Below are 26,916 nucleotides of genomic sequence, written 5' to 3'. Positions count from 1 at the left end.
AAAGGCTCTGCCCGCCGCACCGCAAGTGCTATTGACTTGAAATTTTACACACACGTCCTCCTGATGATCCTCTACAAAAAAGCCTCTTGCACCATGAATGCCGCCCTTACAGAATTTTTGCTAATTTTAATAATGTTAAAAACAGTAAAATGACATAAACTTTTACAGTTTTGACTCCATCACCACCAAATTTGGTACACGGCTTTGGGGGATGACGAGACGCATTTCTATTAGAAATGAGCCAGATTGGTCAAAAAACACGGCCGCCACGGACCGATTAATCTTCGCTGTGGGCGGAGCTTAGAATTGATTGGCAATAACTCCCACACCCTTTGACCTATTATCACCAATCTTGGTGGGTAGGTCCACAATGAGACTTGGAAGCACACCCTAAAAAAGATTTTGAGATTGGCACATAGGGGGCGCCACCGCCATTCCCAGATATTCCCATTTTTTCCCAAACCGTTTTCCCATTGAAAATGAATGGGGGAATCTTCCAAAATCACAAAATTTCACCTTTTTTCAAACGGTAACTACCGATTCATACTTTCAGCTAGAAACTCCATTCAAACTGGAAAATGTTCAGCAATTCCTTGACTTTTTACATATTATTCAACTTTTCAATACCATTCAAACTTTCCAAAATATTCTGTGTTTTCTGAAACTTGGTTATAATGGAAGTGGATGAGAAAATCCTTCAAACTCACTCATCTTCACCCACACTTCACCAACTCATACGTTCACCTAGAAACTCCATTCCAACTCTGAAACGTTGACATCGCCGTCGTCTTTCAGTGACCGATTCGTATTTTCCATATCTCTTTTAGTTTTTCTACACCAGCTGTTTAAAAATCATGAAATTTTCAGCCCTTCTCAGAATTTATAATGGGTGTGTATTGCGTGGAATGTTGCAACTTAGAGTGGGTGATGTCATCACTAGAGTGCACAGCACCTGTGAAATCATCAAGAAATTTTCTCTTAAACTCGCCGATGCGGCCACATCGTTCACTCTACATACACAAATTGTACACCAAATTGTAGGAAAAGCCGTTCCGGTCGCAGAGGTGCGACCGCTGAAGAAAACGGATTTAGGGTTTTGGCAGCAGGTGGTCTGAAACGACAACAAGTCCGACCGCCTGCCCCATTCGCTCCCATGTTAAGCGAGAGCCAAAATTTCTGGAAGAAAGCAGACCGTTCCAGTTATGTCCATCGTGGCTCTGGCCTCATTTTTCACACCACAGAAATGAAATTTACACCTTTGCGATCCGCATCCCGTCCTCTCGCCGACGGTGTGCTTTTTGTAGCTGTAGCACTTACGGTTTTTCATTAAACGGTTGGAGTTTGAGAGGAACTTTTGGCTCAGTTTCTGCCTTTTCTCTGTGTATTTAAATTTGACTGTGCCATTGCCGACCGGCGATTGGCTGAATCGACTCCAGCCGTTCGGCCAATCGTCTGTGTGTCACAGCACAGAGGAACTTTTGGCTCAGTTTCTGCCTTTTCTCGGTGTATTTAAATTTGACTGTGCCTTTGCCAACCGGCGATTGGCTGAATCGACTCCAGCCGTTCGGCCAATTGTCTGCGTGTCACAGCACATCGAATTTGGAAAACAGAGAAGTGGCTTTGAGGTATACTTAAGTAAAGAGATGGTCTTCCTGTCTGAACTTTCACTTACCTTCATTTAGGTCAAATCATAATAGTATACTCACATCTGTGTCTTTATTTTACAGCCTCTCCCATACACAACCATTATTATCTCCACATTTCTCCCAAAATGATCATGATTGTGGAACTGTGATTGCTTTAAACATTAAAATACCTATTGAAACTTTGAAATACACATCGATAGGTACAATTTCAATGTATGTTTTGATGTTCAGATGGAGTCTCTGTGTGAAAGTATACCACAAATGTCATTAGCGTGTAGGCTGGCTGAAAACCCGATTTCAAGAAATGTGTGACTTGGAAAGAGTATGTGTCGCTTGGAGCTTTCGGGGACAGGGTGGGGAATGTCTTGCACTACGGCAGATGAGGGTCGCGCTGGGTGGTGAGGGTCACGGTGGCTGGTTTGGGGCGGAAACAGGTTAGAACCCGCAAATTGCCGCTTGCGGCTATATTTATTATTATTATTATTAGGGTTCTAACCCCGAAGGGGTAGAACCCTTCTAAGATTGTACCGGTTTATTATTATTATTATTTTTTGTTGTCTGCCGCTTGAGCTAAAATTCCCGTGAGCTGGAATGAGCCAGAAACATGAAACTTGGCCCATTGATTGGAAATGATGTGCATCAACTTTTATTAAAATATGAGCCCAGTCGGCCACATGGTGGCGCTGTAATTAAGGCTTAAAAATGACTTTTTGGAGAGGCCACGCCCCTCACACCATAAGTCTGATTGACTTGAAATTTGACACACAGGTCCAGCTCAATGTCCTCTAAAAAAAAGCCTCTAGGACCATGAAGGTCCGTCATACTACGTTTTTTGCTAATTTGCATAATTTGAAAAACAGTAAAATGACATAAACTTTTACAATTTTGACTCCATCAACACCAAATTTGGTACAGAGCTTTGGGGGATGACTACACACATTTCTATTACAAATGAGCCAGATTGATCAAAAAACACGGCCGCCACGGACCAATGAATCTTCGCTGTGGGCGGAGCTTAGAATTGATTGGCCATAACTCCCACACCCTTTGACCTATCATCACCAAACTTGGTGGATAGGTCCACAATGAGACTTGGCAGCTGCCTACCAAAGCATTTTGAGCTCAGCCTATAGGGGGCGCTATAAATGCCACACATCTGTATCTCAAAGACCGTTGGATGGAATTTCACCAAATTTAGTATGCATGCTCTAGGGGTGGCTATTAACCAATATCATGAGTGCCATGTTGACAGGTGCAAGTGGGCGTGGCCTATTCGTCATTAACCGTTCGGAAGGACCTAGGGACATGAAACTTGGTACATGGACTTTAAATGACATCCAAATATTGCTCAAAAAAATTGGTCCCAATCGGCCTCATGGGGGCGCTATAACATAGAGTTTAAGTTTGAAAGGGTCTGCCCGCCGCACCGCAAGTGCTATTGACTTGAAATTTTACACACACGTCCTCCCTATAATCCTCTACAAAAAAGCCTCTTGCACCATGAATGCCGCCCTTACGGAATTTTTGCTAATTTTAATAATGTTAAAAACAGTAAAATGAATAAACTTTTACAGTTTTGACTCGATCAACACCAAATTTGGTACACGGCTTTGGGGGATGACGAGACACATTTCTATTACAAATGAGCCAGATTGGTCAAAAAACACGGCCGCCACGGACCGATTAATCTTCGCTGTGGGCGGAGCTTAGAATCGATTGGCCATAACTCCCACACCCTTTGACCTATCGTCACCAATATTGGTGGGTAGGTCCACAACGAGACTTGGAAGCACACGCTAAAAAAGATTTTCAGATTGGCACATAGGGGGCGCCGCCGCCATTCCCAGATACTCCCGTTTTTTCCCCAAACCGTTTTCCCATTGAAAATGAATGAGGGAATCTTCAAAGATCACAAAATTTCACCTTTTTTCAAACGGTAACTACCGATTCATACTTTCAGCTAGAAACTCCATTCAAACTGGAAAATGTTCAGCAATTCCTTGACTTTTTACATATGATTCAACTTTTCAATACCATTCAAACTTTCCAAAATATTCAGTGTTTTCTGAAACTTGGTTATAATGGAAGTGGATGAGAAAATCCTTCAAACTCACTCATCTTCACCCACGCTTCACCAACTCATACGTTCACGTAGAAACTCCGTTCCAACTCTGAAACGTTGACATCGCCGTCGACTTTCAGTGACCGATTCGTATTTTCCATATCTCTTTTAGTTTTTCCACACCAGCTGTTTAAAAATCATGAAATTTTCAGCCCTTCTCAGAATTTATAATGGGTGTGTATTGCGTGGAATGTTGCAACTTAGAGTGGGTGATGTCATCGCTAGAGTGCACAGCACCTGTGAAATTCTCAAGAAATTTTCTCTTTAACTCGCCGGTGCGGCCACATCGTTCACTCTACATACACAAATTGTACACCAAATTGTAGGAAAAGCCGTTCCGGTCGCAGAGGTGCGACCGCTGAAGAAAACGGATTTAGGGTTTTGGCCGCAGGCGGTCTGAAACGACAACAAGTCCGACCGCCTGCCCCATTCGCTCCCATGTTAAGCGAGAGCCCAAATTTCTGGAAGAAAGCAGACCGTTCCAGTTATGTCCATCGTGGCTCTGGCCTCATTTTTCACACCACAGAAATGAAATTTACACCTTTGCGATCCGCATCCCGTCCTCTCGCCGACGGTGTGCTTTTTGTAGCTGTAGCACTTACGGTTTTTCATTAAACAGTTGGAGTTTGAGAGCAACTTTTGGCTCAGTTTCTCCGTGTATTTAAATTTGACTGTGCCATTGCCGACCGGCGATTGGCTGAATCGACTCCAGCCGTTCGGCCAATCGTCTGTGTGTCACAGCACAGAGGAACTTTTGGCTCAGTTTCTGCCTTTTCTCGGTGTATTTAAATTTGACTGTGCCTTTGCCAACCGGCGATTGGCTGAATCGACTCCAGCCGTTCGGCCAATTGTCTGCGTGTCACAGCACATCGTATTTGGAAAACAGAGAAGTGGCTTTGAGGTATACTTAAGTAAAGAGATGGTCTTCCTGTCTGAACTTTCACTTACCTTCATTTAGGTCAAATCATAATAGTATACTCACATCTGTGTCTTTATTTTACAGCCTCTCCCATACACAACCATTATTATCTCCACATTTCTCCCAAAATGATCATGATTGTGGAACTGTGATTGCTTTAAACATTAAAATACCTATTGAAACTTTGAAATACACATCGATAGGTACAATTTCAATGTATGTTTTGATGTTCAGATGGAGTCTCTGTGTGAAAGTATACCACAAATGTCATTAGCGTGTAGGCTGGCTGAAAACCCGATTTCAAGAAATGTGTGACTTGGAAAGAGTATGTGTCGCTTGGAGCTTTCGGGGACAGGGTGGGGAATGTCTTGCACTACGGCAGATGAGGGTCGCGCTGGGTGGTGAGGGTCACGGTGGCTGGTTTGGGGCGGAAACAGGTTAGAACCCGCAAATTGCCGCTTGCGGCTATATTTAGGGTTCTAACCCCGAAGGGGTAGAACCCTTCTAAGATTGTACCGGTTTATTATTATTATTATTATTATTATTATTATTATTATTATTTTTTGTTGTCTGCCGCTTGAGCTAAAATTCCCGTGAGCTGGAATGAGCCAGAAACCTGAAACTTGGCCCATTGATTGGAAATGATGTGCATCAACTTTTATTAAAATATGAGCCCAGTCGGCCACATGGTGGCGCTGTAATTAAGGCTTAAAAATGACTTTTTGGGGAGGCCACGCCCCTCACACCATAAGTCTGATTGACTTGAAATTTGACACACATGTCCAGCTCAATGTCCTCTACAAAAAAGCCTCTAGGACCATGAAGGTCCGTCATACTAGATTTTTTGCTAATTTGCATAATTTGAAAAACAGTAAAATGACATAAACTTTTACAAATTTGACTCCATCAACACCAAATTTGGTACAGTGCTTCGGGGGATGACCAGACATATTTCTATTACGAATGAGCCAGATTGATCAAAAAACACGGCCGCCACGGACCAATGAATCTTCGCTGTGGGCGGAGCTTAGAATTGATTGGCCATAACTTCCACACCTTTTGACCTATCGTCACCAAACTTGGTGGGTAGGTCCAAAATGAGAATTGGCAGCTGCCTACCAAAGCATTTTGAGCTCAGCCTATAGGGGGCGCTATAAATGCCACACATCTGTATCTCAAGGACCGTTGGATGGAATTTCACCAAATTTGGTATGCATGCTCTAGGTGTGGCTATTAACTAATATCTGGAGTGCCATGTTGATAGGTGCAAGTGGGCGTGGCCTATTCGTCATTAACCGTCATAATTTGCATTTTATTAATTTATGACCAGCTGGAAGGACCTAGGGACATGAAACTTGGTACATGGACTATAAATGACATCCAAATATTGCTCAAAAAAATTGGTCCCAATCGGCCTCATGGGGGCGCTATAACATAGAGTTTAAGTTTGAAAGGCTCTGCCCGCCGCACCACAAGTGCTATTGACTTGAAATTTTACACACACGTCCTCCCGATTATCCTCTACAAAAAAGCCTCTTGCACCATGAACGCCGCCCTTACAGAATTTTTGCTAATTTTAATAATGTCAAAAACAGTAAAATGACATAAACTTTTACAGTGTTGACTCCATCAACACCAAATTTGGTACACGGCTTTGGGGGATGACAAGACACATTTCTATTACAAATGAGCCAGATTGGTCAAAAAACACGGCCGCCACGGACCGATGAATCTTCGCTGTGGGCGGAGCTTAGATGGATTGGCCATAACTCCCACACCCTTTGACCTATCATCACCAATCTTGGTGGGTAGGTCCACAATGAGACTTGGAAGCAGACCCTAAAAAAGATTTTGAGATTGGCACATAGGGGGCGCCACCGCCATTCCCAGATATTCCCGTTTTTTCCCAAACCGTTTTTCCCATTGAAAATGAATGAGGGAATCTTCAAAAATCACAACATTTCACCTTTATTCAAACGGTAACTACCGATTCATACTTTCAGCTAGAAACTCCATTCAAACTGGAAAATGTTCAGCAATTCCTTGACTTTTTACATATGATTCAACTTTTCAATACCATTCAAACTTTCCAAAATATTCAGTGTTTTCTGAAACTTGGTTATAATGGAAGTGGATGAGAAAATCCTTCAAACTCACTCATCTTCACCCACACTTCACAAACTCATACATTCACGTAGAAACTCCGTTCCAACTCTGAAACGTTGACATTGCCGTGGACTTTCAGTGACCGATTCGTATTTTCCATATCTCTTTTAGTTTTTCTACACCAGCTGTTTAAAAATCATGAAATTTTCAGCCCTTCTCAGAATTTATAATGGGTGTGTATTGCGTGGAATGTTGCAACTTAGAGTGGGTGATGTCATCGCTAGAGTGCACAGCACCTCTGAAATCATCAAGAAATTTTCTCTTAAACTCGCCGGTGCGGCCACATCGTTCACTCTACATACACAAATTGTACACCAAATTGTAGGAAAAGCCGTTCCGGTCGCAGAGGTGCGACCGCTGAAGAAAACGGATTTAGGGTTTTGGCTGCAGGTGGTCTGAAACGACAACAAGTCCGACCGCCTGCCCCATTCGCTCCCATGTTAAGGGAGAGCCCAGATTTCTGGAAGAAAGCAGACCCTTCCAGTTATGTCCATCGTGGCTCTGGCCTCATTTTTCACACCACAGAAATGAAATTTACACCTTTGCGATCCGCATCCCGTCCTCTCAATGACGGTGTGCTTTTTGTAGCTGTAGCACTTACGGTTTTTCATTAAACAGTTGGAGTTTGAGAGGAACTTTTGGCTCAGTTTCTGCCTTTTCTCAGTGTATTTAAATATGACTGTGCCATTGCCGACCGGCGATTGGCTGAATCGACTCCAGCCCTTTTGGCCAATCGTCTGTGTGTCACAGCACAGTTTAAACAGTTGGAGTTTGAGAGGAACTTTTGGCTCAGTTTCTGCCTTTTCTCTGTGTATTTAAATTTGACCGTGCTGTGACACACAGACGATTGGCCGAACGGCTGGAGTTGATTCAGCCAATCGCCGGTTGGCAATGGCACGGTCAAATTTAAATAATGGAGGTATATTTAAGTAAAGAGATGGTCTTCCTGTCTGAACTTTCACTTACCTTCATTTAGGTAAAATCATAATAGTACACCCACATCTGTGTCTTTAGCCTCACAGAATATTTTACGGCCTCTCCCGTACACAAGCATTATTATCTCCACATTTCTCCCAAAATGATCATGATCGTGGAACTGTGATTGCTGAAACATTAAAATACCTATTGAAACTTTGAAATACACATCAATAGGTACAATTTCAATGTCTGTTTTGATGTTCAAACGGAGTCTCTGTGTGAAAGTATACCACAAATGTCATTAGCGTGCAGGCTGGCTGAAAAGCCGATTTCAAGAAACGTGTGACTCGGAAAGAGTATGTGTCGCTCGGAGCTTTCGGGGACAGGGTGGGGAACGTCTTGCGCTACGGCAGGTGAGGGTCACGGTGGGTGGTGAGGGTCACGGTGGCTGGTTTGGGGCGGAACAGGTTAGAACCCGCAAATTGCCGCTTGCGGCTATATTTATTATTATTTTTTGTTGTCTGCCGCTTGAGCTAAAATTCCCGTGAGCTGGAATGAGCCAGAAACCTGAAACTTGGCCCAGTGATTGGAAATGATGTGCATCAACTTTTATTAAAATATGAGCCCAGTCGGCCACATGGTGGCGCTGTAATTAAGGCTTAAAAATGACTTTTTGGGGAGGCCACGCCCCTCACACCATAAGTCTGATTGACTTGAAATTTGACACACATGTCCAGCTCAATGTCCTCTACAAAAAAGCCTCTAGGACCATGAAGGTCCGTCATACTAGATTTTTTGCTAATTTGCATAATTTGAAAAACAGTAAAATGACATAAACTTTTACAATTTTGACTCCATCGACACCAAATTTGGTACAGAGCTTCGGGGGATGACCAGACACATTTCTATTACAAATGAGCCAGATTGATCAAAAAACACGGCCGCCACGGACCAATGAATCTTCGCTGTGGGCGGAGCTTAGAATTGATTGGCCATAACTCCCACACCCTTTGACCTATCATCACCAAACATGGTGGATAGGTCCACAATGAGACTGGGCAGCTGCCTACCAAAGCATTTTGAGCTCAGCCTATAGGGGGCGCTATAAATGCCACACATCTGTATCTCAAAGACCATTGGATGGAATTTGACCAAATTTGGTATGCATGCTCGAGGGGTGGCTATTAACTAATATCTCCAGTCCCATGTTGATAGGTGTAAGTGGGCGTGGCCTATTCGTCATTAACCGTCATAATTTGCGTTTTATTAATTTATGACCAGCTGGAAGGACCTAGGGACATGAAACTTGGTACATGGACTATAAATGACATCCAAATATTGCTCAAAAAAATTGGTCCCAATCGGCCTCATGGGGGCGCTATAACATAGAGTTTAAGTTTGAAAGGCTCTGCCCGCCGCACCGCAAGTGCTATTGACTTGAAATTTTACACACACGTCCTCCCGATGATCCTCTACAAAAAAGCCTCTTGCACCATGAATGCCGCCCTTACAGAATTTTTGCTAATTTCAATAATGTTAAAAACAGTAAAATGACATAAACTTTTACAGTTTTGACTCCATCACTACCAAATTTGGTACACGGCTTTGGGGGATGACGAGACGCATTTCTATTACAAATGAGCCAGATTGGTCAAAAAACACGGCCGCCACGGACCGATGAATCTTCGCTGTGGGCGGAGCTTAGAATCAATTGGCCATAACTCCCACACCCTTTGACCTATCGTCACCAATCTTGGTGGGTAGGTCCACAATGAGACTTGGAAGCACACCCTAAAAAAGATTTTGAGATTGGCACATAGGGGGCGCCACCGCCATTCCCAGATATTCCCCTTTTTTCCCAAACCGTTTTCCCATTGAAAATGAATGAGGGAATCTTCAAAGATCACAAAATTTCACCTTTTTTCAAACGGTAACTACCGATTCATACTTTCAGCTAGAAACTCCATTCAAACTGGAAAATGTTCAGCAATTCCTTGACTTTTTACATATGATTCAACTTTTCAATACCATTCAAACTTTCCAAAATATTCAGTGTTTTCTGAAACTTGGTTATAATGGAAGTGGATGAGAAAATCCTTCAAACTCACTCATCTTCACCCACGCTTCACCAACTCATACATTCACGTAGAAACTCCGTTCCAACTCTGAAACGTTGACATTGCCGTCGACTTTCAGTGACCGATTCGTATTTTCCATATCTCCTTTAGTTTTTCTACAGCAGCTGTTTAAAAATCATGAAATTTTCAGCCCTTCTCAGAATTTATAATGGGTGTGTATTGCGTGGAATGTTGCAACTTAGAGTGGGTGATGTCATCGCTAGAGTGCACAGCACCTCTGAAATCATCAAGAAATTTTCTCTTAAACTCGCCATTGCGGCCACATCGTTCACTCTACATACACAAATTATACACCAAATTGTAGGAAAAGCCGTTCCGGTCGCAGAGGTGCGACCGCTGAAGAAAACAGATTTAGGGTTTTGGCCGCAGGCGGTCTGAAACGACAACAAGTCCGACCGCCTGCCCCATTCGCTCCCATGTTAAGGGAGAGCCCAAATTTCTGGAAGAAAGCAGACCCTTCCAGTTATGTCCATCGTGGCTCTGGCCTCATTTTTCACACCACAGAAATGAAATTTACACCTTTGCGATCCGCATCCCGTCCTCTCGCCGACGGTGTGCTTTTTGTAGCTGTAGCACTTACGGTTTTTCATTAAACAGTTGGAGTTTGAGAGGAACTTTTGGCTCAGTTTCTGCCTTTTCTCTGTGTATTTAAATTTGACTGTGCCATTACCGACCGGCGATTGGCTGAATCGACTCCAGCCGTTTGGCCAATCGTCTGTGTGTCACAGCACAGTTGAAACAGTTGGAGTTTGAGAGCAACTTTTGGCTCAGTTTCTGCCTTTTCTCAGTGTATTTAAATTTGACTGTGCCATTGCCGACTGGTGATTGGCTGAATCAACTCCAGCCTTTCAGCCAATCGTCTGTGTGTCACAGCACAGTCAAATGTGGAAAACAGAGAAGTGGCTTTGAGGTATACTTAAGTAAAGAGATGGTCTTCCTGTCTGAACTTTCACTTACCTTCATTTAGGTCAAATCATAATAGTACACTCACATCTGTGTCTTTATTTTACAGCCTCTCCCATACACAACCATTATTATCTCCACATTTCTCCCAAAATGATCATGATCGTGGAACTGTGATTGCTTAAACATTAAAATACCTATTGAAACTTTGAAATACACATCGATAGGTACAATTTCAATGTATGTTTTGATGTTCAAATGGAGTCTCTGTGTGAAAGTATACCACAAATGTCATTAGCGTGTAGGCTGGCTGAAAAGCCGGTGTGACTTGGAAAGAGTATGTGTTGCTTGGAGCTTTTCGGGGACAGGGTGGGGAACGTCTTGCGCTACGGCAGATGAGGGTCACGCTGGGTGGTGAGGGTCACGGTGGCTGGTTTGGGGCGGAACAGGTTAGAACCCGCAAATTGCCGCTTGCGGCTATATTTTTTGTATTATGTTTATATAACTACAGAATTTCAAATGAAATTTTGAGTGTGCCTGATGCTCTCTGCCGACTAGTATCCCCACCATATTGCCAGAAGTACTAATAGCTATAGATGTATCACTGAGGTTGCGTGTGTCTGTGTGTGCACATGCACATGCTGTTGCGCATATGTGTGTATGTTTGCAAGTGTGTGTGTCTCTGTGTATGTACATGCATTATCACGTGTGTTTGTATGTATATGGGTGAGAGTGTATGTCAGTAAAAGTCCCCTTACAGACACAAAGAACAGTTTTTGTGTGTGTGTATATATGAGAAGTTGTGTCAATAAGCAGAACAGAAGAACAATATGGCTGACATTAAAAATGTCAGTAGGCAGCCATGAATATGAGACTTAGAGCTAGACATTCAATTAAGCCAATCACAATCAGCCTTGTCAATTTCTGCCCAGCAACTGTGAGTGAACATGTGTCCACTGTGTAGGCAAGATGGACATTTCATGAATGAATGAATGAATTTAACATTAACCAGCTCAAACTTTGAATTTATTAACAGTTAAAAAAGACTGCTGTCTAAAATGTCCAAGTTGGACACAGAAAGACACAGACAGACAGAAACAGACAGATCGGCAGACAGAGTGACAGACAGAGAGAGACAGACAGGCAGACAGACAGTCTTTTTTAAAATATTAATAATTTAAAACGTTGAGCTGTTTCAGGTGTAATTGTCTCTGTATGAGGTTTTAACTGCAAAGAACTCAGGCTGGTGAAATTGACCAATCACCTGTGAGCAACGGCACATTCAATTTTAATTACTCCAAAAAGAGGCAAAAGTTGAGACAACGTACCTTTCAAACTACAGCTGTTTAATGAAACACCATAAATGCTACAGCTAAAAACTGCATACGGTCAGTGAGAGGACAGGTTGCTGAACGCGATGGTGCAAATTTTATTTCTGTGGTGTGAAAAATGAGGCCACCACCGTGCTCAAACAGCTCAGACAACAGTCATCTTGTTTCTTGTACTGTTTTTTGCCATGTATTGGAAAATGGTTTCAAGTCTCCACAGTTTCATGTGTTTCAAAGATTAAAGTTAGGGCTGCAACTAACGGTTATTTTCATTGTGGGTTAATGTCGATTATTTTCTCGATTAATCAATTAGTTATTTGGTCTATGAAATGTAATTTAGTGTTTCATAAAGCCTAGTATGATGCCCTCCAATGTTTTGTCCACAACCCAAAGATATTCAGTGAACTGTCATGGAGGAGTAAAGAAACTAGAAAATACATTTTAGAAGCTGAATCAGAGATTTTTTTTTTCTTAAATAACTGAGATTTCTTTCTGTCTTCAGGGGCAGAATATACATGAATTATGAGGTATTTTTCATCCCAATAAAAACAATTTAATTAAAAAGCTACCTGGAATAATGAATATTATAATTACATTTAATTTTAGATTTAATTTTGTCTTTCTCCTGTCGTCACCATTACCACTTTTTGTTTGAATGAAAGAGAGAGTTTGCTTGTTCTTGTTACAGAGTGCGCCTGGACGTATTTCCACTTCTACATCAGTCCCATTTGAGAGGAGCTACTGTGATTGGTTTCTTTCTGTGAGGAACACAGCATGTGACCAATTATATTTTAGAAAAGAAAAAAAAGCAACAGCTGACTTCAAAGCTGTGCTTAGTCGAAAAGTAACAACAACCTTCCTAGAAATGTAGTGGAGTCAAAAGTACAATATTTGTCTTTGAAATGTAGTGGAGTGAAAAAAACAACAAACAAAAAAACAAATACTCAAGTAAAGTACAGATACTCAAAAAATGTACTTAAGTACAGTACTCAAGTAAATGTACTTCACTACTGTCCACCACTGATGACTTGTGAAGTGTCTATAGATCGTAAATCAAACTGCAGTGCAGTCACACCATCATCTGCCCTCCACTGGTCACAATGAGCCATTACAGAATATAACTGAGCTCCATCAGTTAAAGAGGAGCCCATCACAGTTCACTTAGATTTGAAGTGATTTTATATATGAATTCATCAAATAAAGTTTTCTAAATACAATAAGAAAATTAACATAGAAGTATTATTAGTATAAATGTAGTATTAGTAGTATTCCTTTAAAAATTCAAAAAGAAAAGTGTAATTTATTTTCTACAGAGTTATAATATTATTTTTCCTTTAGGGAATTCAAATTGTGCATGATTAATGACATCCTTTGAAAACTTAAACCATTATTAAAGGATTATTAAAGATTTCAACATCAAAGTTTCATTGATGCAGCAGCACTTCAACTGAAGAAAACCGCTCAAATGACTCATTCATGTACCCCTTAATATTGTCTCTTAAACAATTTGCATGTCCACAATAATTTATATGATAATGGGGGTGTTGAATTCAATATTTAGGATCAAGAGAAACAATCACTATTGGAAAAAAAATGTTTCTAACCTAAAGTAACAAATTACTTTCAAATACTAAAGGTATTAAGTCACTTTTACACAATTTTTGTTGCACATTCCCAGAGTTCATTGTGAGATTTAAAGTTGACCATTAGAGGGCAGCAAATTGACTCTATTTGGGAAAGACGTGAGGTAGAAGAGGAAGAATCCTCATCCTGAAGGACACGTTCTCATGTAAATGAAGGGTGTCAAAGTCAAAACATTTGGGGGCCACTGGCCAAGCTGTTCTGCCCACCCAAAGTTACCTGTTTAACTCGGTGAAACAAATGAACACACACGTAATTTAATTCCTATGGCTTTGTTTCATCACTTCTGCTCAATCATAAATATTCTGAGGTAATTGTAAATTTACTACTTACTTTTAAAACTGGAACTTTTCATCTACCTGACTTCTGGCCCACCTGCCGGGTATAAAAAAAAAATATTTTCCTTGCATAATTGAGGAGTAAAACTAGAAGTGAGTGAGTGAAGTGGGAAAGTTTCTCTTCACTCACCTTAAATCTCAGTTTAACATCTGAACCTACCAGCAGGATTTGTGACATCACAGTTTGGGAAATCATGTCCCAGTATGAAGCCCGATGCGTCCAGGACGTGGACACTGAAAACAGGCTATTCAGTGAAGTAGGACACATCTTGTATCCAGCAGTTAAACTTTCTGAAATGACGATTATTCACTCACATTCATAGATTTTGTGTTTTTCAGTGAGGGGGAGTCGATGTATTCTTAAGAAGGTATTTGTTTGTATAAAAAACAAATAATTAGTATTTCTTTCTATGCAACATTTCTAATATAAATGTTGTTTTCACCAAATAATGGCTCTACAAAAAACAGATTTTTCTTGTTTTAAATTATCAGACCTAAATCATCCAAAGAACAGAGTGAAATATTTCTCCCCAAAAAGCATAATTATGCATGTAAGTTGTTTTTGCTCATCTGATCATGTTACCTCCTCATGTTACCTCAAGAGACAAAGACAGAGAAGCTAACGCACACACTGTTAGGGTAGCATGTTTATTAGAATTTGCGATTAGCGATGTAACATTCACCTACATGGTGCAAAGGAAGTCATAAATATGCTAATATGCAAATATGCACGCCTTTATTGGAATGAGCTCATCTCATCGGGGGGATGTTATATCCAAGGAAAACTCAGTGACACGCCTCCACGCGGCTGAATGGGGTGGATGCACATACAGTACAGGAAGCCTGTCGCTCTGATCACACAGAAAAAAAACCAAAGTAGAAAATTAACGGCAACAGAGTTCATATCAAATATTTAGATACAAATTAAAAGAAGTTTCAAAAAAGTCAGAAGAGCACTGGATGTTGAGAGAGTGATGCGAAAAGAAAGAGAAAGAAAAAGCTGTGTAATGCACTGCACTGCACCCGTAATCGTCGTGTTTCTCTTCATTCACATGGAGCTACAGTACTAAGTTGGCAGAAAAAGGTGCATGGCTTTTGTTTTCGTTTGAAACATACAGGGAGATGATCACCGGTGGATGCAGTATGGCGTTTCATTTATTTTACAGTGTAGTCCTTATGAACCCATGAGTCAAACAATCAACAGTGGCGAAAGAGGTCAGTCTGTGAATAAAACTTGGCAACATCTGTTAGAGGAAACAAAGAAAAAATTTAAAAAAAGAAACATTAACGTAGAGAAAATAAGGAAAAGAAAGCAATGATAACGTTGAATCCCTGTACCAAAGTGGTGTTGTGATATTTCATAGCATGTCATGCTCCATTAGTGAAGTCCTTTAATTAAACGTGGGAGCGGCCGTCCCACTTGTTTAACTATTCAGATGGCGGCCATTTTGGAGTCTGGCCTGAGCTTAATGTGCAGGATGGGAGACGGTGAGCTCAGCGAAAGGCAGTAGTTGTCATAGTCGAGGTGAATACAATGATGTCGATGGTGAGGATCCATGGTTGATAATGGTAGAACAGGGGGAGGTCATGCAGCTTGGGCCAGAGGCGAGGAGGGTGGGAAAAGCGCCCCCCCCTGCCCCAGGGGGTGGGGTGGGGAGGGTAGAATTCTCCGTCACACTGCGGCCCCTGGCCTGGCGGTGCTTTAGGTGGGACACAAGACTGTAGAGGACAAACAGTGGATAATAAAATCACATCAAGTCTCCACTGAAAAGAAAGATTTGATAAAGTGACTTCAATTCAGTGATTCTCGCAGCAAAATAAAGAAATTCAAGTTCACAGTATCTTAATATTCCAGTCAGAGAGCATCTTGATTTACTGGTGCAACTGTCAATAGTCAGTTTACTAAATGAACTTTATAACTGACTTTTCCTCACCAGTCACTTTGTAGAAGTATTCACACTTGGCCAGAGGCAAGTCTACACTTTTTGACAGGAGTGGTCCAACATGGGAACTGACTTATGCAGGAGTGGCATAAAGTACATGTGTGCACACTCACACACATGTCAGTATAGCATTAATATACCATTTCTCATATCTGCTAACACCTATATTTATTAAAAAAAAGAAAAGCACCATTGGTTTGTTTGCTCTTCGAGCTGGAAAAACAAAACTTTCTGTGAAAGCTAGACATAACAAAATCAAACTTTTAGATTTCACATATTTATCATGCCTTAACTGGAAGACAAAGTTAATTTTCTTTTTTTAGCCTTGTACTTTTACCACTTTACAAAAATTTCAATGGATTTGTGCTAACTCAGCTAATCCTTGAAGATAAAATTCCATTGTAGACATTAATGGGTTTATTAGCGACATTACAATATCTTTCAGTTTCTTACAATCCTGTGTTTATAACTTTTAAAATAGTCCTACCCATCACTAGAGTGAGTCAGTGCCACCACACTAATATAATATAAAACTTCCATAGTTTATTTTTTAAGTCCTCAAAAAGAAATAGTACCTTCATTCAACCTCTGTCCTCAGACTGACACTCCTTAATTCATCCTCAGCTTTCAACCATGAAAATCTGTTTTAGTTTTATGATTCATTATTTGATGTACAAAGTTTTAGTTATAGTTAGTTGTAATTTTTTGTGTATAGTTTTTGTGTGTCGGAAAAAGGGAACCACAACTAACATCTCATTATATAACCCAGTGTTTTCAAATGATCCATAAAGTAAATGAATGCAAAAGGAAACAATGCCACTTATGAAACACATTTGTCAGGCAACAGTTGGTTCAAACAAAGGTCCCGCCTCTCACTGGGCAGATAGGCAATCATACTTGAGGATAATCAGAGATCAGATTTCAGGTATGACATCGCCCCTCCGTTTGCCCCTCTAGAAATGCCCCTGAATGTGTCCTCTGACAGAGCATACAGAGCATATTGAATTTGTGAATGATACACTGGATGACGATGGAGATTTTCTTACCTATGACTCTTTAGTTTTAATATATGAGGATATATAAGGCATTGCTATGCAGCTACTGTCTGCAATCCCTTTATTATAGAGAACTATGATTAAAAATCCCAGGATAATTTAAGTGTTTGTCATCCTTGCATTAGAAATTATAAATGGTTGATTAATTACAAGATCAACTATGGTATGTATATTTTTATGTGCTTTAAAAACATAAACCTGTCTCAGCCAAAAAAAAATCATTAGGTTTATTTACTGGTCATGTTATTTATGGGCTTTCCAAGATGCTGCCTACAAAAAACAGATTTTCTACCCATGAGGAGGAGGAGGAGGAGGACCTTATGCTTTTATTTTGGTATTGTCCAGTTGTTGCATCTTCCTGTCAGCAGGTGGCAGGTTGGTTATCTGAACAAGCAATCTTTTTACCATCATCTCTTCTTAATTTAATATTTTTTTCTTAAGATGATCAGAATACTTCAGTAAACATTGTTTTGCTGCTGGCAAAGTTTATATGTTCAACACTTCAGAAACATTAGTTTGAGCTTTTCTATTTTCTATTTGTAAGGAAGGTTATTATGAAAAGAAGTCAGATATAAATATGATCCTGACAATAACAAAGACCTGGAATACTGAGTTATGATTATTCAGTGCTGTCATAAATTAATATTAATGTAAAAACATTACTTGACCCACATAATATCATCAACTTAATCACTCATGAATCTTTTCAAAGTTAAAGGAGGAAACAGAGAGAAAAAGTATTCAGACGTGTGTTGTTGTGTTTACCTTTCAATATGTAGTCAGTTAGCAGTGTAGGCACCTTCTCACTGTCCTCCTTCATGGCATAAAGAACTGGATGGAAGAAATAAAAAGATTATCAGCTCTGGTTCTTGGCTGTTTAGTCATTATTATCATTTGCATGTGATGGTTTGATTGGATACTTACTTTTTGTGAGCATCTGCAGGTCGTCAACAGATGGAGGGGTGCCTTTCTTCTCATATGGAATAACTGTGTTTAGATACTGAAAACAGAGTCCAGATTCAGAGGGTTTGATACTGAACTGGGACATTCAACAGACAAGCTAAGACGTAATGATCAAATAGATTTAGGTCCTTGCTTATCAGAGGCAGCTTTCTTTCATTGACCTGAGCTGAAGGCAATAGTTCCACATTTTAGAAAAAACATTTATCCACTTTCTTGCCAAGAGTAGGATGAAAAGATTGACACAACACTCTCATACTGTATCTGTGAAGCTGGAGCAATTTGTTTAGCTTAGCTTAGCTTTACGACAAAGAATAGGAGGAAACAGTCTTTTAAGATTTCCTTTCCAAGCATAGTGAGCTCATAGAAATCCTCAAGGAATGAGTGTATATCCAAAAATGTTGAACCATTCCTTTAAAAGTCAGTGGACTATCATTCTGTTCACTGCAAACAATTAATTCCAGTATACATCATTACAAAATGTCATGGCAACGGCAACTTTTAGGGGGAGATTTTGCAGTTTGACATGGCGAGAGCCTGTGTACCCGCTTCAGGCGTGCGAACGAGGATCAGGTCTGAGAGGCTACAGTTGATATTTAGGATAAAAACATGGTGTAAATGGTGTCTTTTTGCGTCACATTTTAATGTCGTGGCTTACTGATACTTGGATTACTCCACACGAGCAGCATGGAGACATTTTGTGTTTTTTGTGGGCTTTTACATTTTAAAACTGGTCACCATTCATTTCAACTGCACTGGATTTGTCTGCAACGCTGTTTTCTGCTGATTCTCCGGGAGTGTTTTGTGAACTGGAGATCTTCACCCATCCTCACATCAGTACAGGGGTGAGGAGATATTGAGTGAAATTTCATTTTTGGGGAAACTATCACTTTAAGTAAAAGTGAAAAAGTACAGGCTCTGAAATGTCCTTAAAGTATGTAAGTCCTCTGGAGGACAGTGCTGCTCACTGTTTCTGTGCAAAGCTAACTGAAATTCCATGGTCGAGTCTCCCTCTCTGTCGGTTGCATTTTGTTTTGTGTCTTAAGTCGTTTCCATCTTGTTATGTCTTTTACATAATTTTCAGCTTGTTATGTCATTTCTGGCTTGTTTCATCTTGTTAAGTAATTTTCGTCTTGTTATGCCTTGTTAGTTTTCTTTTTTTTTTTTTTTTTCGTGTTACTTCTTTCTTTCATGCCGTTTTTGTCCTGTTACATCTTTTGAGAGTGACATCCACTGCTGGAAACACCAAAGAATCATCTTTCCTACGTGTTATCGTTCCAGCTATTTAGGCTGAAATCGATCTTGATGTTGGGAAGATGGCGCACAATGATGCAAATTAAAAATAATCAATGATTCCCCTTAGACGCATTAAAAATAAAGCCTGTTTTGAAATGGTAACGAACAGGAAGTACAGATATTTGTGTTAAATGTATGAAGTAAAGTACAGTACATCTACTTAAGTACAGTATCAAAGTATTTGTAATTTGTTACTTCCCATCTCTGTAAATAACCAACCTCTTAGTTAGGCTGAGATTCATCAGAGCTGACAGTGTGATGCTGCTGTACTGTATGACTGTAATGTTCTCCAGCAGCCTCCCACTCAAGCTCTCCATCAGTAGTAACTGTCAGCAGCATCATTTATCTCATGTTTACCACACTGACAGTCAATATTCATGTTTATTATGAGCCTCAAAACTCAATGTGAGAGCTCTGGTTATTAAAATGGTTGTTTCTAGGTTCTTCATCGGCATCATTTTAATAATCAATATTTATTGTCATCAAAAAGCAATTTACACTGCTGCCATAATAAACGATTAAGGTTCTCTGGAGGCTCGTACATTCTTATTGCTCTCCTTTTGGGATGAATTTCTTTTCATGGAAGGATGGACAACTGGATCTGGAGTTGGACTGTTTTTACAACCTGCTGTACAGCCACTTTTCACTGTTTTCCTGTTTCTCTCCGTATGTGAAACTGCAATTATTTCCCCCAAAACAGGGCGAAGCCTTTCCACTTGATGACCTCGCTGGTCTGTTGTGCTGGAATCTGCTATCACTCCAAAACTTTTTTGATATAACTTACATCTTTTATTGTTTGTTTATTATATTTTTTTTTTTGTCAAAGCGAGGAACATCATGACAATCACAAGGGTCTTTCTAGATGTTGACACACACCACGACATGTTTCATGCGTGCAAAAATCCCACCGAGTATTCAGACTAATCTCATCATTGAACCAGCTGAAAATGCTTGGAGTGATATCACAAAAATGAAAAAATCAGTCAGTGTTCCTACTGTATCTCATTTTGTCAGTCTAAGTAAAGTTGGATATCATCATCAATCCAAACACCAGTTGGTTCATCTTTTAACAAACAGACTAACATCTAAATATAAGTTATAAATCTTTTCTAAAATGACTGTTACATCCAGTAACAGCTGCAAAAATGGAGCGAAACATACCTACTGTACTGTTAAATTTATGTGCATCTTCCTGTAATTTATACGGACACAAAGCAGGGACATTTCTTGCAGTGCACCACAGCATATTGCTTACACTATCACCAGAGATCAAATTACACACAGTGAGCTTATCATCCCTGCGTGTGTGTGTGTGTGTGTGACCTCAGCTGTGCACCAGACCGAGGCAGCGCTGCTGTAAATATAATAACTGTATGAAGTGCGGCCGATGCAACTGCACTGGCCGCCGCAGCACAGCTGGAGCGGGCTGTAAACAAGTCATACCACCACTGTAACACACACATAAAAACAACAGGAGCTGTAACCTCACTGCAATCAATAAGCAGCTATTACCACAGCATTTATGTTTTCAGTAACTCATGTCTGTCATACTGCAGGTTTAAGTCAATGTCATCATAAAACACAATTTATGATATCTATGTTACATGTCTATACAGCTGTGAGGAAATGAACTTTGTAAGTTCATTAATTAAATCATTTGAGAATATTGCTTTTTCTATTTATCATGTGCAGTGACTGCTGGGAAATACTGCTGTCCAATGCGTCTATTTCATCATGTGACAGTTATTTTTGTATTTGACCAGATAATTTAAAGGACCAGTGCGTAAGATTTATTTGTCAGAACATGGTGGAAATGGAATATAATATTCATAAGTATGTTTTCTTTGGTGTGTAATCACCTGAAAATAAGAGTGTTTTATCTACAGAGGTAGTGGGTCTTCTTCACTATATTTCTACAGTAGTCTAGAAAGGACAAACTAAACTACACTAAACTCTAGATTTTGCAGCCACCATAGCTTCTCCTACACTGTGGGAAGGGGAGGGTGAGAGGATCAGTATTGAGTTGGTTGCAATCTAGTAAAACCCTACCACTAGATGCCACTAAATCTTACATACTGCTCCTTTAATTTTTCAGCTGTGTCACACTTGAACTTTTTTCAAGACATCTGACCTTTGACCTCACCTGTTTGTCATTCCCTGTGCTTCCAAATGTCTGTCTGATGCCCGTCTGCAGGATGTTGGACAGTCCCTCCATGCTGAAACGCTGCAGGGGACAACCAGGACACACACACACCAAACACACCGACCACACACACACACACACACACACACACACACACACACACACACACACACACACACACACACACACACATACAAACAATTATTACAAGCTACTGATCATTGGTTCCTTGATCAGACTGAGAGACTTTCTGAAATCTGAGTCTTGTTTTTTTAAGCCTCTTCAGCCTCTCATACAAACCATGTTGCACACAAACATGAAATCATGGTGACATATGATTAGTTTGATTGTTTATCACTAATTCTTGATAATCGAGCCTTCAATTTTTACTCTTTAGTTATGCTGGAAAATATATTTTAAAAGATCAAAGTCTTGGCCATTTTATTTTTTTATTTTTTAAACCATAATTCTCATTTAGCTTTGATTTAGAAGGGCTATGGAGTTGACATGTTATGGCTGAGGGTAAAACACATCTGATGGCAATATCATTTATTGAATTTGACTATATATATATATACATATATATATATATATATTTTTTTTTTTTTTTGGTTTGTTTTTTGTTTACCAGTACTTAAGCAGTTTTCCTGCCTTCTTTTGAACCATGAAGTTGGATTTGACACCAATCTGCGACACAACTTTAAAGGGCCAAAATTTTCATAAGATTTTTTTAAAACAAATTTGATCATAATTGCACATTTCTATACCTGTGTTATTAGTAGGTATTGTTACTTTTTTATTTTATAAGCTTTTAATACATTTTTAAATCAGACAGAGTTATGAGCTATGAATTCTTGTCTGGGATGAGGGTGTTTTCTTACACAGAGCAAGCTTAGCAATTCATGTATTTCACAAATATAAATCGTCAAAGAATACATTTTCATCAAAAAATTGGAATTAAACTGTTGGTATTAATAATTTCCAGCTTTTTTATTTGTTTGTTTTTTTGCTAGGACATGATTTGTCACGATTCCCATGAATAGATGATCTACTGTATCCATATATACATTCACACTACTTCAGTGAAGCAGCCTCAGGTAGTCACCAGATAAAAACACTGCTGCTGTGTTGATATGGAGGGAAAAACACATTAGGTTGTTTCTGTGTTACGGCACAGGAGGAGATGGGACTGAGCGGTTACTGTATGAAGACGACGGGTCACTTCCACTTTAGGATCTTTCCTGGAAGATACTTTAGAGGCTAATGGACCTGAGATCCATTATGCTAACAGTCACAAGGAAGGAAGGAAGGGGGGGGCTGTCAGCGCTGTGGTTTCACTGCTCTCCCAAGTAGGCTACATCGGAAAGGATTAAACGTGAAAGTTGCTGGTTTTAAGAAAATCTAATGGAGGTGGAGATTAATTAACACATTATGTGATTAATGTAATGCAAAACGAATTGTGCCCCCCCCCACACTTTGCCCCTATGTTCCACAAAACGACACATAAGTGCCCTCTTGGATGCCCCTATGGTAGATGTAGATGATAGAAAATGTGCTCTCTAGGGCGCCTTTCTAGTGGACAAAATGTGGTAAAGTACCCTCTTAAAGTGGCTTTCCAGAAAATGTGATGAAGTGCCTTCAGGCTTCTTTTCATACAAAAAAAAAATATTTCGCCTCTATGTGCCTTACAGTTGTAGTTGTTCTACAATAAATCAGTTTTAATCTAAACAAGGAACTGGAACTTTCTCACTTTGCATCACAATTTTCGCCGTATTGGTGCCCCACCACGTCCCTTTTTGGGTTTTTTTGCCCCTCAGACAGCCTGAGTCTGCCACTGCATGATGTAAATAATTAAAGGTGTATCAAGCATTAGGCCTCTCCCTCACTGCTCCTCACCTTGACAGGCATGGTCCCTGTCTTCTCCGTGGAACCCGTGGAACCCGTGGAGCCCGTATTTCCTCCGTTCATGGACATCAGGCCTCCCCCCTGCAGGCTCAGGGCCTTGTCCCGGCGCCGGCGTTTGCTGCTGTCTCGCTGCTCCTTCTGCCTGTTCTGCACCTCCATCAGGGCCGTGATGAACGTGTTCTTCACCTCCTTCTCAAACTCCAGCTCTTCACGCCGAGCCAGCTGGCTGACTAGCTCCTCTGAGTACTCGCGGATGGCGGCCTCCACCCGGTGCAGCAGCTCGACAAGCGCTGAGCTGGGCATCAGACTCAGGCCTGTAGAACACATGAAGAGGGAGAGACAGACGGACAGCTCTTACTCATGGGTTCAGTCAGAATGCTAAAACATATACTGAATTTATATGTTGTATAGTCCCGGTCAGCAGGGGCAGGTCAACACATCTGGATCTGGTGTCCATACATTTGCACATCTATGATTGTGTTTGTGTATCAACTATTTTTACAGTATAGATCTTGTGGGGTGATTGTTATGTTTGATTGTTTATAGCACACACATGCAGATTTAATGTGATTTATTTAATGTATTGTAATGTATCTGCCGTTTTTTTTTCTGTTACCTGCCAAGGGACTACGAACATAAATCAGCATTCTTGCTAACTCCAGCATATTCACATCATGTATTCTATGTGTCCCTTTTTAAATAAACAAACAAATGAGCAACATTAGTGGAGATAAAATGTTCAGCAAGTAGCTCAGTTTGAGCAAAAGAGCATAAGTAAGAATTAATCCGACTCAAGTGGGACTTTCATCAACAAACTCAAAAAAATGCGTCCCAAATCAGACATTATTGTGACACTATTTGGTTAACAGCAGACCCCTTTTGGGTATGAAAAAGTAAGTGTTTCATTAGGAAAAGGCAAAGACTGGAGAAAAAGTTTTGTGTAGCAAAAGAAGTAGCAATCATCTCACAACCCCCTCAATACATTTTGTGACCCCTTGGAGGATCCCAGTCCCCATGTTGACAACCGCTGACATTCTGCAGCAATGACAGTTTGGTTTAATATTTATTTTCACATGATCACACTCATGCCTGTTAAGTTGTAACTAAACTAAACTGAACTAATTGTAAAGTGTATTATTATCCTTAAAAAAAAAAAATAAAATCTATTTACAGTCCCTTTTTCTGCCCCAATTTCTAAGTCTTTCCAGCTGTTGAAGTAAATATCCATCCATCCATCCATCCATTGTCTTCCGCTCATCCGGGGGCCGGGTCGCGGGGGCAGCAGTCTGAGCAGGGACGCCCAGACTTCCCTCTCCCTGGACACTTCCTCCAGGTCTTCCGGGAGGATCCCAAGGCGTTCCCAAGCCAGCCAAGTGACATAGTCACTCCAGCATGTCCTGGGTCTTCCCTGGGGCCTCCTCCCAGTGGGGCATGCCCAGAACACCAGAAGGCATCCGATATAGATGCCCGAGCCACCTCAGCTGACTCCTCTCGATGTGGAGGAGCAGCAGCTCTACTCCGAGCTCCTTCCAGGTGACAGAGCTCCTCACCCTATCTCTACGGGAGCATCCCACCACCCTGAGGAGGAAACTCATTTCAGCCGCTTGTATCCGAGATCTTGTTCTTCCGGTCATGACCCAAAGTTCATGACCATAGGTAAGGTCTGCCTTTTGGTTCAGCTCCTTCTTTCCCATGACAGACCGATGCAATGGCCGCAATACTGCTGCCGCTGCACCAATCCGTCTGTCAATCTCACACTCTGTCCTCCCCTCACTCGTAAACAAGACCCCAAGATTCTTAAACTCCTCCACTTGAGGCAGGAACTCTTCTCCGACCCGGAGGGAGCAAGCCACCTTTTTCCAGTTGAGAACCATGGCCTCGGACTTTGAGGTGCTGATTCTCATCCCAGCTGCTTCACACTCGGCTGCAAACCGCCCCAGTACCTGCTGAAGGTCCTGGTTCGAAGGAGCCAACAGGACAACAACATCCGCAAAAAGCAGAGATGAGATCCTGTGGTCCCCAAACCGGACTCCCTCTGGCCCCTGGCTGCGCCTAGAAATTCTGTCCATAAAAATAATGAACAGAACCAGTGACAAAGGGCAGCCCTGCCTGAGTCCAACATGCACCGGGAACAGGTCTGACTTACTGCCGGCAATGCGAACCAAGCTCCTGCTCCGGTCATAAAGAGATCTTATGGCCCTTAGCAAAGAGCCCCAAACTCCATACTCCCGAAGCACCTCCCACAGAATACCACGAGGGACACGGTCGGATGCCTTATTGAAGTAAATAATAAAATAAAATAAAACTACAAACAGTTGTATTTGTAATCATCAAAGTTTTTTTTAATTTGTTGTATTTTTATCCATCTCATCTGGCACAAAAACTACCAAAAGAAAAATGCAATAATGATAATAATAATAATAATAATAATAATAATAATAATAATAATAATAATAATAATAACATACCATTAAAAACACCAAAAATAATGTAAAAGCATTAATAAGTAAGCATTAATTTAGTCATAAAATGTGACATAAATAAATATTTCTTTTTTAGTTTGTATTAATTCCCTAAATTTAATTATTTTCCCATTTCATTTTCTACTTTAGTCTTTTTTTTTATCTTTTCATCATGAACAAATTAATAGATAAAATAGACAATTAAAAGGGAAGGCAAGTTAATAAAAAAATTGTAAATAAATAGTAAATGAATACAGTGGCAGAGTAAAACAAATATCACTGTGTCTCAGTTTTGTGTTATTATATGGATTTATTTATTTGTAGTTTTGGCAGTTTCCCTCTCTATACTTTTCCTCTGAAAAGCTCCAGTTCCCCCTCATTTGACCTTTTGTCAAGCAATTTTAGGGCATGGTTAAACATGAAGTGACAGACGCCTACATAACCAATAATTAATCAAAATGCGGATGTAAAAACATACGATATTACTACTATATTTATTCATCTCCCACTCTCACAGTGGTCAGGACAAACCACTGCGGCTCAGACGGAGGAGACACATGGATCTCCAATATGTTCACCGCTGTGGCGCCTTATGGCAGAGAACTCCTTGTCCTCTTGAACTCTCACCTATGGACCCGCTGGAAAATGAGATGACTAATTGAACCATGTGGACGCTAAATCAAATCCTAATGTGCGGGGGGTGTCCCGGTGGCTCGGCTGGCTGAAGTGAACATGACCGCTGATGCATATCTCTGCACAAAAATATGACTTAAAGACTGAGAGTGGACAATTTGTACAAAAGATGGATGTATATTGCAGTTTGTGCCCTTGACCTTTGAGTTCATGCACTCACAATAACTGGCCTATGTGTTGGATCGTCCATGCATAGGGATGATGGTATTTTTCATGTCCAGCCTTTGGCAAGGACTCATTTAAAAGGGGTCTCACCTTTGGTATTTTATTGATGTTTAACAACACGCTTCAAGGAGAAATATTAACTGCAACTTAAAGCACTGACATTAGAATGATTCAT

The 26,916-nt window shown here is 40.5% G+C and overlaps 1 protein-coding gene across 1 annotated transcript in view; it reads right to left on the bottom strand.

Moving 5' to 3' along the window:
* Positions 1-14,748: 14,748 nt before the first annotated feature.
* Positions 14,749-26,916, bottom strand: part of fez1 (fasciculation and elongation protein zeta 1 (zygin I)) — a 33,621-nt gene continuing 21,453 nt past the window's right edge. Inside the window, exons 6-10 of the mRNA XM_084730669.1 lie at positions 23,413-23,735; positions 21,517-21,597; positions 18,042-18,117; positions 17,883-17,948; positions 14,749-15,838 (exon numbers count right to left, since the gene is read on the bottom strand). Of these exons, the coding sequence (XP_084586795.1) occupies positions 15,822-15,838; positions 17,883-17,948; positions 18,042-18,117; positions 21,517-21,597; positions 23,413-23,735 (563 nt within the window). The 3' untranslated portion in view covers positions 14,749-15,821. The remainder of the gene's footprint in view (positions 15,839-17,882; positions 17,949-18,041; positions 18,118-21,516; positions 21,598-23,412; positions 23,736-26,916) is intronic.

Source organism: Lutjanus erythropterus, chromosome 11 (assembly GCF_056507025.1).
Source record: "Lutjanus erythropterus isolate fLutEry1 chromosome 11, fLutEry1.hap2, whole genome shotgun sequence".
In the NCBI taxonomy this organism is placed as follows: Eukaryota; Metazoa; Chordata; class Actinopteri; order Lutjaniformes; family Lutjanidae; genus Lutjanus; species Lutjanus erythropterus.
Note: the sequence above shows the minus strand (reverse complement) of the source record. Positions and strands in the feature narration are given on the sequence as shown.